The sequence below is a fragment of the Oncorhynchus masou genome, chromosome 11, assembly GCF_036934945.1.
Source record: "Oncorhynchus masou masou isolate Uvic2021 chromosome 11, UVic_Omas_1.1, whole genome shotgun sequence".
NCBI classification, from domain to species: Eukaryota; Metazoa; Chordata; class Actinopteri; order Salmoniformes; family Salmonidae; genus Oncorhynchus; species Oncorhynchus masou.
Window position 1 is genome coordinate 9,485,280 of NC_088222.1, and position 16,259 is coordinate 9,501,538.

General features: G+C 44.0%; 1 protein-coding gene across 2 annotated transcripts in view; it reads right to left on the bottom strand.

Annotated features, from left to right (window-relative positions):
* The window catches only part of arhgap24 (Rho GTPase activating protein 24), a 256,798-nt gene that overhangs the window by 209,495 nt on the left and 31,044 nt on the right, over positions 1-16,259 (bottom strand). For both annotated transcript variants that reach the window (XM_064977336.1, XM_064977335.1), the window contains exon 2: positions 13,770-13,992. In XM_064977336.1, coding sequence (XP_064833408.1) covers positions 13,770-13,955 — 186 coding nt within the window. In that variant the 5' untranslated portion in view covers positions 13,956-13,992. The remainder of the gene's footprint in view (positions 1-13,769; positions 13,993-16,259) is intronic.

Sequence of the window (16,259 nt, forward strand, 5' to 3'; positions counted from 1 at the left end):
GCGCCTTCTTCACCATGCTGTCTGTGTGGGTGGACCATTTCAGTTTGTCCTTGATGTGTACGCCGAGGAACTTAAAATTTCCACCTTCTCCACTACTGTCCTGTCAATGTGGATAGAGGGCTGCTCCCTCTGCTGTTTCCTGAAGTCCACAATCATCCCATTTGTTTTGTTGACATTGAGTGTGAGGTTATTTTCCTGACACCACACTCCGAGGGCCCTCACCTCCTCCCTGTAGGCCGTCTCGTCATTGTTGGTAATTAACCCTACCATTGTAGTGTTGTCTGCAAACTTGATAATTAAGATGGAGGCGTGCATGGCCACGCAATCATGAGTGAACAGGGAGTAAAGGAGAGGGCTGAGATCGCACCCTTGTGGGGCCCCAGTGTTGACGATCAGCGGGGTGGAGATGTTGTCTCCTACCCTCACCACCTGGGCACGGCCCGTCAGGAAGTCCAGGACCCAGTTGCACAGGGCAGGGTTGAGACCCAGGGCCTCAAGCTTCATGATGAGCTTGGAGGGTACTATGGTGTTAAATGCTGAGCTGTAGTTGATGAAAAACATTCTTACATAGGTATTCCTCGTGTACAGATGGGTTAGGGTAGTGTGCAGTGTGATTTCGTTTGCTTCGTCTGTGGACCTTTGGGGCGGTAAGCAAATTGGAGTGGGTCTAGGATGTCAGGTAGGGTGGAGGTGATATGGTCCTTGACTAGTCTCTCAATGCACTTCATGATGACGGAAGTGAATGCTACGGGGCTATAGTAATTTAGCTCAGTTACCGTAGCTTTCATGGGAACAGGAACAATGGTGGCCCTCTTGAAGCATGTGGGAACAGCAGACTAGGATAAGGATTGATTGAATATGTTCGTAAACACACCAGCCAGCTGGTCTGCGCATGCTCTGAGGACGCGGCTAGGCAGCCTTGCGAGTTTTGGTAGCGGTCCGTGTTGGTGGCACTGTACTGTCCTCAAAGCGAGCAAAGAAGTTGTTTAGTTTGTCTGGGAGCAAGACATTGTGGTCTGCGACAGGGCTGGTTTTCTTTTTGTAGTCCGTGATTGACTGTAGACCCTGCCAAATACTGTACCTCTCGTGTCTGAGCCGTTGAATTGCGTCTCTACTTTGTCTCTATACTGACGCTTAGCTTGTTTGATTGCCTTGCAGAGGTAATAGCTACACTGTCTGTATTCGGTCATGTTTCTGGTCGCCTTGCCCTGCTAAAAAGCAGTGGTTCCTGCTTTCAGTTTTGCACAAGCATGTTTGCAATAGATATCTCTACATTTGATCACCACAAGCATCTTTGCAGTAGATATCTCTACATTTGATCACCGCAAGCTTTGCTATCAGCAAAATGTTTCAACTTTATTTTTCACCCTCTTAAGCATCAGCTTCAAAGGGTGTTAACAATATGAGCTTCTTCTTATGAAACCCAAGCAGGCTGCGTTTAGCGGGGTTGATCTTCTAAACACATTAATATCTCTGCATCGAAACGAGAGTCTTTACATAACATTGCTGGCAATAGGAATTTGCATGTCACCCCCCAGTGACCACAGTAGTTCAACAGGTTGGACCACACAGGAAACGTATTCTGGTTATGAGTGATTCTGTCTTGATTCCTCTTTTTCTACTCATGATATCTGGTTGGGGTTGATGAATGTCACCAGGTTGTCCACTTGATATGGGTTAAATATAAAGGTTATTTACAGTATCGACTCGGACGCCTAGGTTTGTCTCAATCTAATTAGGAAGGATTGGACACGTGAGACTATTTAACGTACAATGTAGGTACTGTAATGATATGCTGTTAAGAGTCGATGACATACAGGTTAAATAGAGAGGTGACAATACCCTCTGTACCCTTCATCACCCTCTCTTTAACTAGGATCCACCTTTTAAATGATAACAAATTGCCTTCTATGGATCAGGGGAATCTGATCCTAGATCAGCACTTCTACTCCAAGACCCTTTTAGAATACAGACCAGGCCACTTCCGTTATGGAAGCTGGGTTTGGGGTGATCCATCAATATCCTTTCTGATGCTTTTCAACAGAGAAGAAAACATTGCCACCAACTCACAGAAGTAGATGTTTTCCTCGAACGTAACCTTAAAAATCTCATCCACCCACGACCCATAGCAGGGCTGGTTTCCTGGAAGCCAGCCCAGCCCAGCCCAGCCCAGAACACCTCTCCTGGGCCAAACAGCAGGGTCAAACAGCTCTAAACACCGAGGTGGGCGGCAGGCAGGAGGAAGGGAACAGAACAGAACAACGAGAACACTACCCCATAGTACAGCTGTTGTTCTCTTTAATCAATTCACAGCTGAGCTGAATACGAGCTCTCTCTCTCTCTGACTCTCTCTCTCTCTCTCTCTCTGTAACTCTCACACACACACCATCTGAGCTGAAACATTGAGCAGTACTCTGTTCCAGCCAGGCCAGAACAACTCTAGAGTTCCCTGAGGCTCGGAAGCTATAGGATCACTGTTCTTTACTGCTCTCTGCCTTCCCTTTAGAAAATTGCTTTGCTCTTTGCTCTTTGCTCGGGCTTTGAATGGAATTCCAGGAGTGAAAATCCAAGCTGGAATTGATTGAGGCAATGGTCATTTCTTTGTAATGTCCCGCTGTCGTTTGTTCTACTGTCAATTATGTTTTGTTGTGTCTATTTATCATTTTTCCACAGTTATGAATTCATGCAACTTGGGTGGTACACCATTTGTATCCCGTACATATGACTAACTTCACTTGAAACTTGAATCCACACTACCGTTCAAAAGTTTGGTGTCACTTAGAAATTTCTTTGTTTTTGAAAGAAAAAAAAGTGCATTAAAATAGCATAAAATTGATCAGAAATGCAGTGTAGACATTGTTGTAATGTTGTAAATTACTATTGTTGCTGGAAACGTCAGATTTTTAATGGGATATCTACATAGGCGTATAGAGGCCCATTATCAGCAACCATCACTCCTGTGTTCCAATGGCATGTTGATCATTTTAAAAGGCTAATTGATCATTAGAAAACCCTTTTGCAATTATGTTAGCCCAGCTGAAAACTGCTGAAAACACCTGTGTACTACTCCCTTCACAGAACAGTGCAAACTGGCTCTAAGCAGAATAGAAAGAGGAGTGAGAGGCCCCGATGCACAACTGAGCAAGAAGACAAGTACATTAGAATGTCTAGTTTGAGAAACAGACGCAGCACAAGTCCTCAACTGGCACCTTAATTAAATAGTACCTGCCAAACACCATCCTCAACGTCAACAGTGAAGAGGTGACTCCGGGATGCTGGCCTTCTAGGCAGAGTTACAAAGAAAAAAACATATCTCAGACTCGCCAATAAAAAGACAAGATTAAGAAGGGCAAAAGAACACAGACAGTGGACAGAGGAACTCTGCCTAGAAGGCCAGCATCCCGGAGTCGCCTCTTGACTGTGGAGACTAGTGTTTTGCGGGTACTATTTAATGAAGCTGCCAGTTGAGGACTTGTGAGGCGTCTGTTTCTCAAACTAGACACTATAATGTACTTGTCCTCTTGCTCAGTTGTGCACCAAGGCCTCCCACTCGTCTTTCTATTCTGGTTAGAGCCGGTTTGCGCTGTTCTGTGTTGAAGGGAGATAGTACACAGCATTGTACGAGATCTTCAATATCTTGGCAATTTCTCATATGGAATAGCCTTCATTTCTCAGAACAAGAATAGACTGACGAGTTTCAGACGAAAGGCCTTTGTTTCTGGCCATTTTGAGCCTGTAATCGAAACCACAAATGTTGATGCTCCAGGTACTCAACGAGTCTAATGAAGGCCAGTTTTATTGCTTCTTTAATCAGGACAACAGTTTTCAGCTGGGCTAACATAATTGCAAAAGGGTTTTCTAATGATCAACTAACCTTTTCAAATGATAAACTTGGATTAATTAACACAATGTGCCATTGGAACACAGGAGTGATGGTTGCTGATAATGGGCCTCTGTATGCCTATGTAGATATTCCATTTAAAAAATCTGCAGTTTCCAGCTACAATAGTCATTGACAACATTAACAATGTCTACACTGTATTTCTGATCAATATGATGTTATATTAATGGACAAAAATTTTTGCCTTTCTTGAAAACTCAAATGATCTCAACATACATTTTCTACACTTTTTCACCAAAAACAACTTTGTTTTTTTGTCAGTGAAGGGAAACGTGACTGTAACTAGGTCAGCCAGGCTAATGCACCAAGCAGTTTGTTCCAGCAGTTAATCTCCTTGGTCTACAGAGAGAGCAGTACACACGCACACACACACACACACACACACACACACACACACACACACACACACACACACACACACACACACACACACACACACACACACACACACACACACACACACACACACACCTTCTCTAATCAAAGAAGACAAAACACCAAGTGGGCGCCGAAAGCTCTCCCTTAATGTGGACACGGACCAGGCAGGTCAGACTCCCATAATGCATCACTTCACGCCTTTCACTCAGGGGGTACTGAGCTGTTATTGGCCTCTGACCCATGAGTCTATGGCTGCACAACTTTACCTAGGACTCTGGTCAACAGTAGTATACTACATACCAGGACCAATAGGACTCTGGTCAACAGTAGTGTCCTATATACCAGGACCAATAGGACTCTGGTCAACAGTAGTGTCCTATATACCAGGACCAATAGGACTCTGGTCAAACGTAGTATACTATATACCAGGACCAATAGGACTCTGGTCAAACGTAGTATACTATATACCAGGACCAATAGGACTCTGGTCAAACATAGTATACTATATACCAGGACCAATAGGACTCTGGTCAAACGTAGTATACTATATACCAGGACCAATAGGACTCTGGTCAACAGTAGTGTCCTATTTACCAGGACCAATAGGACTCTGGTCAACAGTAGTGTCCTATATACCAGGACCAGTAGGACTCTGGTCAAACGTAGTATACTATATAACTGGACCAATAGGACTCTGGTCAACAGTAGTGTACTATATACCAGGACCAATAGGACTCTGATCAACAGTAGTGTACTATATACCAGGACCAATAGGACTCTGGTCAACAGTAGTGTCCTATATACCAGGACCAATAGGACTCTGGTCAAACGTAGTATACTATATAACTGGACCAATAGGACTCTGGTCAACAGTAGTGTACTATATACCAGGACCAGTAGGACTCTGGTCAAACGTAGTATACAATATACCAGGACCAATAGGACTCTGGTCAACAGTAGTGTCCTATATACCAGGACCAATAGGACTCTGGTCAAACGTAGTATACTATATAACTGGACCAATAGGACTCTGGTCAACAGTAGTGTACTATATACCAGGACCAATAGGACTCTGATCAACAGTAGTGTACTATATACCAGGACCAATAGGACTCTGGTCAACAGTAGTGTCCTATACACCAGGACCAATAGGGCTCTGGTCAACAGTAGTGTCCTATATACCAGGACCAATAGGACTCTGGTCAACAGTAGTATACTATATACCAGGACCAATAGGACTCTGGTCAACAGTATTGTCCTATACACCAGGACCAATAGGACTCTGGTCAACAGTAGTGTACTATATACCAGGACCAATAGGACTCTGGTCAACAATAGTATACTATATACCAGGACCAATAGGACTCTGGTCAACAGTAGTGTCCTATATACCAGGACCAATAGTACTCTGGTCAACAGTATTGTCCTATACACCAGGACCAATAGGACTCTGGTCAACAGTAGTGTACTATATACCAGGACCAATAGGACTCTGGTCAACAGTAGTGTCCTATATACCAGGACCAATAGGACTCTGGTCAACAGTAGTGTACTATGTACCAGGACCAATAGTACTCTGGTCAACAGTATTGTCCTATACACCAGGACCAATAGGACTCTGGTCAACAGTAGTGTACTATGTACCAGGACCAATAGGACTCTGGTCAACAGTAGTGTCCTATACACCAGGACCAATAGGACTCTGGTCAACAGTAGTGTCCTATATACCAGGACCAATAGGACTCTGGTCAACAGTAGTGTACTATGTACCAGGACCAATAGGACTCTGGTCAACATTAGTGTACTACATACCAGGACCAATAGGACTCTGGTCAACAGTAGTGTACTATACACCAGGACCAATAGGACTCTGGTCAACAGTAGTGTCCTATATACCAGGACCAATAGGACTCTGGTCAACATTAGTGTACTACATACCAGGACCAATAGGACTCTGTTCAACAGTAGTGTACTATACACCAGGACCAATAGGACTCTGGTCAACAGTAGTGTACTATGTACCAGGACCAATAGGACTCTGGTCAACAGTAGTGTCCTATATACCAGGACCAATAGGACTCTGGTCAACATTAGTGTACTACATACCAGGACCAATAGGACTCTGGTCAACAGTAGTGTACTATACACCAGGACCAATAGGACTCTGGTCAACAGTAGTGTACTATACACCAGGACCAATAGGGCTCTGGTCAACAGTAGTGTCCTATATACCAGGACCAATAGGACTCTGGTCAACAGTAGTATACTATATACCAGGACCAATAGGACTCTTGTCAACAGTAGTGTCCTATATACCAGGACCAATAGGACTCTGGTCAACAGTAGTGTACTATGTACCAAGACCAATCGGACTCTGGTCAACAGTATTGTCCTATACACCAGGACCAATAGGACTCTGGTCAACAGTAGTGTACTATATACCAGGACCAATAGGACTCTGGTCAACAATAGTATACTATATACCAGGACCAATAGGACTCTGGTCAACAGTAGTGTCCTATATACCAGGACCAATAGTACTCTGGTCAACAGTATTGTCCTATACACCAGGACCAATAGGACTCTGGTCAACAGTAGTGTACTATATACCAGGACCAATAGGACTCTGGTCAACAGTAGTGTCCTATATACCAGGACCAATAGGACTCTGGTCAACAGTAGTGTACTATGTACCAGGACCAATAGTACTCTGGTCAACAGTATTGTCCTATACACCAGGACCAATAGGACTCTGGTCAACAGTAGTGTCCTATATACCAGGACCAATAGGACTCTGGTCAAACGTAGTATACTATATACCAGGACCAATAGGACTCTGGTCAAACGTAGTATACTATATACCAGGACCAATAGGACTCTGGTCAAACGTAGTATACTATATACCAGGACCAATAGGACTCTGGTCAAACGTAGTATACTATATACCAGGACCAATAGGACTCTGGTCAACAGTAGTGTCCTATTTACCAGGACCAATAGGACTCTGGTCAACAGTAGTGTCCTATATACCAGGACCAGTAGGACTCTGGTCAAACGTAGTATACTATATAACTGGACCAATAGGACTCTGGTCAACAGTAGTGTACTATATACCAGGACCAATAGGACTCTGATCAACAGTAGTGTACTATATACCAGGACCAATAGGACTCTGGTCAACAGTAGTGTCCTATATACCAGGACCAATAGGACTCTGGTCAACAGTAGTGTCCTATTTACCAGGACCAATAGGACTCTGGTCAACAGTAGTGTCCTATATACCAGGACCAGTAGGACTCTGGTCAAACGTAGTATACTATATAACTGGACCAATAGGACTCTGGTCAACAGTAGTGTACTATATACCAGGACCAATAGGACTCTGATCAACAGTAGTGTACTATATACCAGGACCAATAGGACTCTGGTCAACAGTAGTGTCCTATATACCAGGACCAATAGGACTCTGGTCAAACGTAGTATACTATATAACTGGACCAATAGGACTCTGGTCAACAGTAGTGTACTATATACCAGGACCAGTAGGACTCTGGTCAAACGTAGTATACAATATACCAGGACCAATAGGACTCTGGTCAACAGTAGTGTACTATATACCAGGACCAATAGGACTCTGATCAACAGTTGTGTACTATATACCAGGACCAATAGGACTCTGGTCAACAGTAGTGTCCTATACACCAGGACCAATAGGGCTCTGGTCAACAGTAGTGTCCTATATACCAGGACCAATAGGACTCTGGTCAACAGTAGTATACTATATACCAGGACCAATAGGACTCTTGTCAACAGTAGTGTCCTATATACCAGGACCAATAGGACTCTGGTCAACAGTAGTGTACTATGTACCAAGACCAATCGGACTCTGGTCAACAGTATTGTCCTATACACCAGGACCAATAGGACTCTGGTCAACAGTAGTGTACTATATACCAGGACCAATAGGACTCTGGTCAACAATAGTATACTATATACCAGGACCAATAGGACTCTGGTCAACAGTAGTGTCCTATATACCAGGACCAATAGTACTCTGGTCAACAGTATTGTCCTATACACCAGGACCAATAGGACTCTGGTCAACAGTAGTGTACTATATACCAGGACCAATAGGACTCTGGTCAACAGTAGTGTCCTATATACCAGGACCAATAGGACTCTGGTCAACAGTAGTGTACTATGTACCAGGACCAATAGTACTCTGGTCAACAGTATTGTCCTATACACCAGGACCAATAGGACTCTGGTCAACAGTAGTGTACTATGTACCAGGACCAATAGGACTCTGGTCAACAGTAGTGTCCTATACACCAGGACCAATAGGACTCTGGTCAACAGTAGTGTCCTATATACCAGGACCAATAGGACTCTGGTCAACAGTAGTGTACTATGTACCAGGACCAATAGTACTCTGGTCAACAGTATTGTCCTATACACCAGGACCAATAGGACTCTGGTCAACAGTAGTGTACTATGTACCAGGACCAATAGGACTCTGGTCAACAGTAGTGTCCTATACACCAGGACCAATAGGACTCTGGTCAACAGTAGTGTCCTATATACCAGGACCAATAGGACTCTGGTCAACAGTAGTGTACTATGTACCAGGACCAATAGGACTCTGGTCAACATTAGTGTACTACATACCAGGACCAATAGGACTCTGGTCAACAGTAGTGTACTATACACCAGGACCAATAGGACTCTGGTCAACAGTAGTGTCCTATATACCAGGACCAATAGGACTCTGGTCAACATTAGTGTACTACATACCAGGACCAATAGGACTCTGGTCAACAGTAGTGTACTATACACCAGGACCAATAGGACTCTGGTCAACAGTAGTGTACTATGTACCAGGACCAATAGGACTCTGGTCAACATTAGTGTACTATATACCAGGACCAATAGGACTCTGGTCAACAGTAGTGTACTATATACCAGGACCAATAGGACTCTGGTCAACAGTAGTGTACTATGTACCAGGACCAATATGACTCTGGTCAACAGTATTGTCCTATACACCAGGACCAATAGGGCTCTGGTCAACAGTAGTGTCCTATACACCAGGACCAATAGGACTCTGGTCAACAGTAGTGTCCTATACACCAGGACCAATGGGACTCTGGTCAACAGTAGTGTCCTATACACCAGGACCAATAGGACTCTGGTCAACAGTAGTGTCCTATACACCAGGACCAATAGGGCTCTGGTCAACAGTAGTGTCCTATACACCAGGACCAATAGGACTCTGGTCAACAGTAGTGTCCTATACACCAGGACCAATGGGACTCTGGTCAACAGTAGTGTCCTATACACCAGGACCAATAGGACTCTGGTCAACAGTAGTGTCCTATACACCAGGACCAATGGGACTCTGGTCAACAGTAGTGTCCTATACACCAGGACCAATAGGACTCTGGTCAACAGTAGTGTCCTATACACCAGGACCAATGGGACTCTGGTCAACAGTAGTGTCCTATACACCAGGACCAATAGGACTCTGGTCAACAGTAGTGTCCTATACACCAGGACCAATAGGGCTCTGGTCAACAGTAGTGTCCTATACACCAGGACCAATAGGACTCTGGTCAACAGTAGTGTCCTATACACCAGGACCAATGGGACTCTGGTCAACAGTAGTGTCCTATACACCAGGACCAATAGGACTCTGGTCAACAGTAGTGTCCTATACACCAGGACCAATGGGACTCTGGTCAACAGTAGTGTCCTATACACCAGGACCAATAGGACTCTGGTCAACAGTAGTGTCCTATATAGGGAATAATGTTCCTGTGACTATGAGTTTAGGTGCAAAGCAGCCACAACAGGGTGATGAAGAGGCTGCATTAACATGGGTATTAATTATGCCAGTCAGCCACAACAGGGTGATGAAGAGGCTGCATTAACATGGGTATTAATTATGCCAGTCAGCCACAACCGGGTGATGAAGAGGCTGCATTAACATGGGTGTTAATTAGCCCAGTCATGGAATGTGATGTCTCGTTGGCCTCGTTAGCTCGCATGGCTGACACAGGAGCACCACAAGCATCTGCCTGACTCTGTTGCCCAGGAAAACAGAAAACACGATAATAGGAAGGGCTAATTGCCTCAGATATGATGCTGGTTGCCTCAGACATGATGCTGGTTGCCTCAGACATGATGCTGGTTGCCTCAGATATGATGCTGGTTGCCTCAGACATGATGCTGGTTGCCTCAGACATGATGCTGGTTGCCTCAGACATGATGCTGGTTGCCTCAGACATGAAGCTGGTTGCCTCAGACATGATGCTGGTTGCCTCAGACATGATGCTGGTTGCCTCAGACATGATGCTGGTTGCCTCAGACATGATGCTGGTTGCCTCAGACATGATGCTGGTTGCCTCAGACATGAAGCTGGTTGCCTCAGACATGATGCTGGTTGCCTCAGACATGATGCTGGTTGCATCAGACATGATGCTGGTTGCCTCAGACATGATGCTGGTTGCCTCAGACATGGAGCTGGTTGCCTCAGACATGGAGCTGGTTGCCTCAGACATGATGCTGGTTGCCTCAGACATGAAGCTGGTTGCCTCAGACATGAAGCTGGTTGCCTCAGACATGAAGCTGGTTGCCTCAGACATGAAGCTGGTTGCCTCAGACATGATGCTGGTTGCCTCAGACATGATGCTGGTTGCCTCAGACATGAAGCTGGTTGCCTCACACATGATGCTGGTTGCCTCACACATGATGCTGGTTGCCTCACACATGATGCTGGTTGCCTCAGACATGATGCTGGTTGCCTCAGACATGATGCTGGTTGCCTCAGACATGATGCTGGTTGCCTCAGACACGAAGCTGGTTGCCTCAGACACAATGCTGGTTGCCTCAGACATGATGCTGGTTGCCTCAGACATGATGCTGGTTGCCTCAGTGTGACGACCCTCCCACTCCGTCTTCCGAATTCTTTCTCTTTGCTCTTGTTTACCTTAATAGGTTGTCGGTGGGCGGAGCTGGGAGGGTCGTCAGAGAAGTGGGACACACCTGTGCTCGGGTGTTTCACCAGGACAAATACACCACTTTTGTTTGCGTTGGCACCTTTCAGCACCCCTCATTATCACATGTAAACACGCGACCACTCACTTACACTACTGACTAAACACACACTGTTGTTAATTGTATTTACGTTACTTCAGTTAATAAATATATTTTGTTATTCTTTATCCTCACGTTGTCTCCCTTTTGTTACGAACTTCGAGCCGGTTTGTGACATCAGACATGTCATAGATGTCATAGATGCATGCACACGTATGCACACACACGCAGCTCACTCATCACATTATCTCCTTAGGCATCTGAATGTTTACGATAGAGAAGAGGCAGGCCATTGGGGATATGGTATAGAATAGAGTGGGAATACTATGGGAATGTAGTCTGGGATCTGCCCCGCTGGAATGTCAGAAATGAGAGTTGGGGGGTTAGAGGTCATGGCATCGAGTATGGGGGGGTTAGGACGTGTGGTCTTGCCATCAGCACGCCATCCTACTGTCTCCGTGTTCCTGCCAGTACACATCTCTCCCACACATAATCCTTTACACAAAGAACACAATGTACCAGAGGAAGGGGATGGCATAATTATGTAGGCCAGCTACTTATCAACTTTATCAATGAAAATGAAGTGTGGATTCGGCTATTTAAGTCACTTCCGTTGCTGACAGATGTATTAAATCGAGCACACAGCCATGCAATCTCCATAGATAAACATTAGCAATTGAATGGCCTTACTGAAGAGCCCAATGAATTTAAGCGTGGCACTGCTCTGCCAGAGCTGCCGTGGTCAACTGTAAGTGATGTTATTGTGAAGTGGAAACGTCTAGGAACAACAACGACTCAGCCGCGAAGTGATAGGTCACACAAGTGCACAGAACGGGACCGCCGAGTGCTGAAACGTGTAAAAATGGTCTGCCCTCGGTTGCAACACTCACTACCGAGTTTCAAACTGCCCACTGGAAGCAACGTCAGCACAAGAACTGTTTGTTGGGAGCATCATGAAATGGGTTTCCATGGTCGAGCAGCCTCACACAAGCCCCACGCAATCCCAAGGGTTGGCTGGAGTGGTGTAAAGCTCACCACCATTGGACTCTGGAGCAGTGGAAACAGGTTCTCTGGAATTATGAATCATGCTTCACCATCTGACATTCTAAACGATTCTGTGTTTCCAAGAGAATGTAATTCTAAATACAACTTTATTTCATAACTTTGTCAAATGAATGAAATCACAAACAAGCCATTAAGCTTAAGTTACAAAGCAATACTTACATTAAACAAGCATAATTCCAGACACATACAATGCATTCGGAAAGTATTCAGACCCCTTCCCCTTTTCCACATTTTGTTACTTTATAACCTTATTCTAAAATGGATTAAATAAAAAATAAAAATCCTCATCAATCTACACACAATACCCCATAATAATCAACAGTTGATAAACTACTTATAAACCCCTTTGTAAATCATTGTATGTGTTAGTGAGTATTGAATGGCAGGTCACACTTCACAGGCTATCTGCATTGTCATTGTACCTTAAATGTGCACTGTATATCTCTACATCTGTACTTGTACTGTATATTGTCATCCCGAGTGGCGCAGTGGTCTGAGGCACTGCATCTCAGTGATAGAGGTGTCACTACAGACACCCTGGTTCAGTGGTCTAAGGCACTGCATCTCAGTGATAGAGGTGTCACTACAGACACCCTGGTTCAGTGGTCTAAGTCACTGCATCTCAGTGATAGAGGTGTCACTACAGACACCCTGGTTCAGTGGTCTAAGGCACTGCATCTCAGTGATAGAGGTGTCACTACAGACACCCTGGTTCAGTGGTCTAAGTCACTGCATCTCAGTGATAGAGGTGTCACTACAGACACCCTGGTTCAGTGGTCTAAGGCACTGCATCTCAGTGATAGAGGTGTCACTACAGACACCCTGGTTCAGTGGTCTAAGTCACTGCATCTCAGTGATAGAAGTGTCACTACAAACACCCTGGTTCAGTGGTCTAAGTCACTGCATCTCAGTGATAGAGGTGTCACTACAGACACCCTGGTTCAGTGGTCTAAGTCACTGCATCTCAGTGATAGAGGTGTCACTACAAACACCCTGGTTCAGTGGTCTAAGTCACTGCATCTCAGTGATAGAGGTGTCACTACAAACACCCTGGTTCAGTGGTCTAAGTCACTGCATCTCAGTGATAGAAGTGTCACTACAGACACCCTGGATCGAATCCAGGCTGTATCACATGTATCACATTGTGCGCTGCCATTGGGCGGCGCACAATTGGCCCAGCGTCGTCAGGGATTGGCCGGTGTAGGCCATCATTGTAATTAAGAATTTGTTCTTAACTGACTTGCCTTGTTAAATAATTACAAAATAAAAACATGTAGCACTACACTGAGAGACACACAGCATTACAGCATGAGGTTCAGCGGTCACTCACCAGGGCTTTAGTCTCCTCCTCGTCTTTGTAATAGTGTAGCTGTTCCCCTCGAAGTACGAACCAGCGTGTGTGCCAAGTCTTCACAAAGCCTCCCTGCTTCCTCAGCCAGCCACACCTGATGACGTTCTGCCTGCCCAGGCCTCGGCCATGCTGGGGACTACTGTTGGACACTGCCTGCTCTTCCATGGTGGTGGTCAGGCAAGAAGATTTCTAGAAGATCGCCCTGTTAGCAGCAGAGAAGAAAGAAGGTTATTGAAGCCAACTTTAATATAGAGGACAGGAGAGCTGAAGGTCCCTAATAGTTGCTCTGTTATCCGATAATGCCAGAATCTATTGATCTGTGAAGCCGAACGGCATTAATACCAGAGAAAGCTCCTAAATGAATGCTACTTCAGCATGACCTCAAGTCAAGAGAAGCTGTAGACAGAACAGCTGATCGTGCAGATATAGGAACTGACTTGTAAGGCAGCCCCCAAAGTGACTTTTCCCATCAACTGTGTATAGTATTATAGGCACAATGCAGGCCCACAGGGGCGGCAGGGTAACCTAGTGGTTAGAGCGTTGGACTAGTAACCGGGAAGGTTGCAAGTTCAAACCCCGAGCTTACAAGGTACAAATCTGTCGTTCTGCCCCTGAACAGGCAGTTAACCCACTGTTCCTAGGCCGTCATTGAAAATAAGAATTTGTTCTTAACTGACATGCCTAGTAAAATTAAAATAAAAGAAAATAAATAAATAAAAAAAACAACTATTCAATTAGGTTTTGTAACTCTTGTCACAGAAGTGGTCATAAAATGCAGAAATATTGAGATGATGTTTGGTCTCAATTCTACTAGATTTTGAGCTTTCTCCTAAACCTTTGGATGTTGATTATTTTACCATAATGTGTTAATAATTTATTCCTTGGCAACTTATTCATTTCTATGTCCATTTGTGATGGCTATAATACAGTAGGGTTACTTTTGTGAATGTGCTGTCTGTGACGTGTACAGAGTGCTAGATAAAATGTAATGGCTCATTGTAAGACACAAAGAATAGTTTGTTATCCCAAGCGTGGTGCATACGGCCAGCTGAGTGTAGACTGTAGATGTGGGTGTGCTTCGGAAAGTCATTGCTTTGTTTGTCACAGAATGGCCATAGATCTTTCACCATCGGTATGCTAATGTCGGGTGCTGTACACTGAGATGCTAATACATTTAATATGTGAACGTTCTTTTGATTTGACTTCAACAATTGTTCTTGATTATTTCCAAATTCTGATTCGTTGTTTTATTTTATCATATGATTTTAATTTAAAATATAGTTTTGATGATAGTTATCTTTTATATCTTTAGTATTCATCTGACTGTTTTGATAAAACTATATCTGAAATTGCTATTGACCAATCAGATAAACTGACTATTTTATGTTCATTGAAATGTGGATTAATCTGTGATGTAATGTCCCTTCAGTTATGTGGTTGGTCTTACAAGGAAGAACGGAACATTGTTTCGTAGCTTGCCTACAGGAAACGTGTTACCTAAGGACATTTGTACGTCTAAAGAAGACAATGATACCAGCCTAAAGGACACGTCTGGGATGATACTGCGAGCACCATGAACTACTTGGTCAAAGATTGTCTACAGTGACTACAGTGCTGCCCGTCCAAATCTCAACACTTCGGTCTGATGCAGAATAAGATGTGTTCAAGGGTGGATGATGGAGGGCTAACGTCCCGAAGTGACTCTTCTTAACTGTATACAAGAATGTCCTCTGCATTGTCTTAGGAATTCAGCCTTCTCTGTGTTGATCTCACCAACCCCCCACTGTCTCACCTCTGAGGAGCAGAGGTGACGTCATGTAGGTCTGATATCTGATTGGAGGTTAACTTTACAGTAATACTATTGGGCAACAACTCAGATTTTGAATCAAAACCACTCAAATGCTTATAAAAGGGTCTTAGATTCATTGTTCTTTCTCTTTCTCTTTCTTGTTCCTGAACTGCTCTCTCTCTCTCTCTCTCTCTCTCTCTCTCTCTCTCTCTCTCTCTCTCTCTCTCTCTCTCTCTCTCTTTCTTGCCTTGTAACTTAAGCTCTATGCCTTGTATATGAATTAATTCATTTTACAGAGTTATTAAATACACTTGTATTTAGAATTCCATTCTCAGACATTTCCTAATTGTCTATTGCTGTAACACAACTATGGTGTTGTGTTACTGTAAATCAAATAGTGTTCTGTTACTGTAAATCAAGTATAGTGTTCTATTACTGTAACTCAACTATAGTGTTCTATTACTATAACTCAACTATAGTGTTCTATTACTTTAACTCAACTATAGTGTTCTATTACTTTAACTCAACTATAGTGTTCTATTACTGTAACTAAAGTGTTCTATTACTGTAACTATAGTGTTCTATTACTATAATTATAGTGTTCTATTACTGTAACTCAACTATAGTGTTATATTACTGTGACTCGACTATAGTGTTATATTACTGTAACTCTACTATAG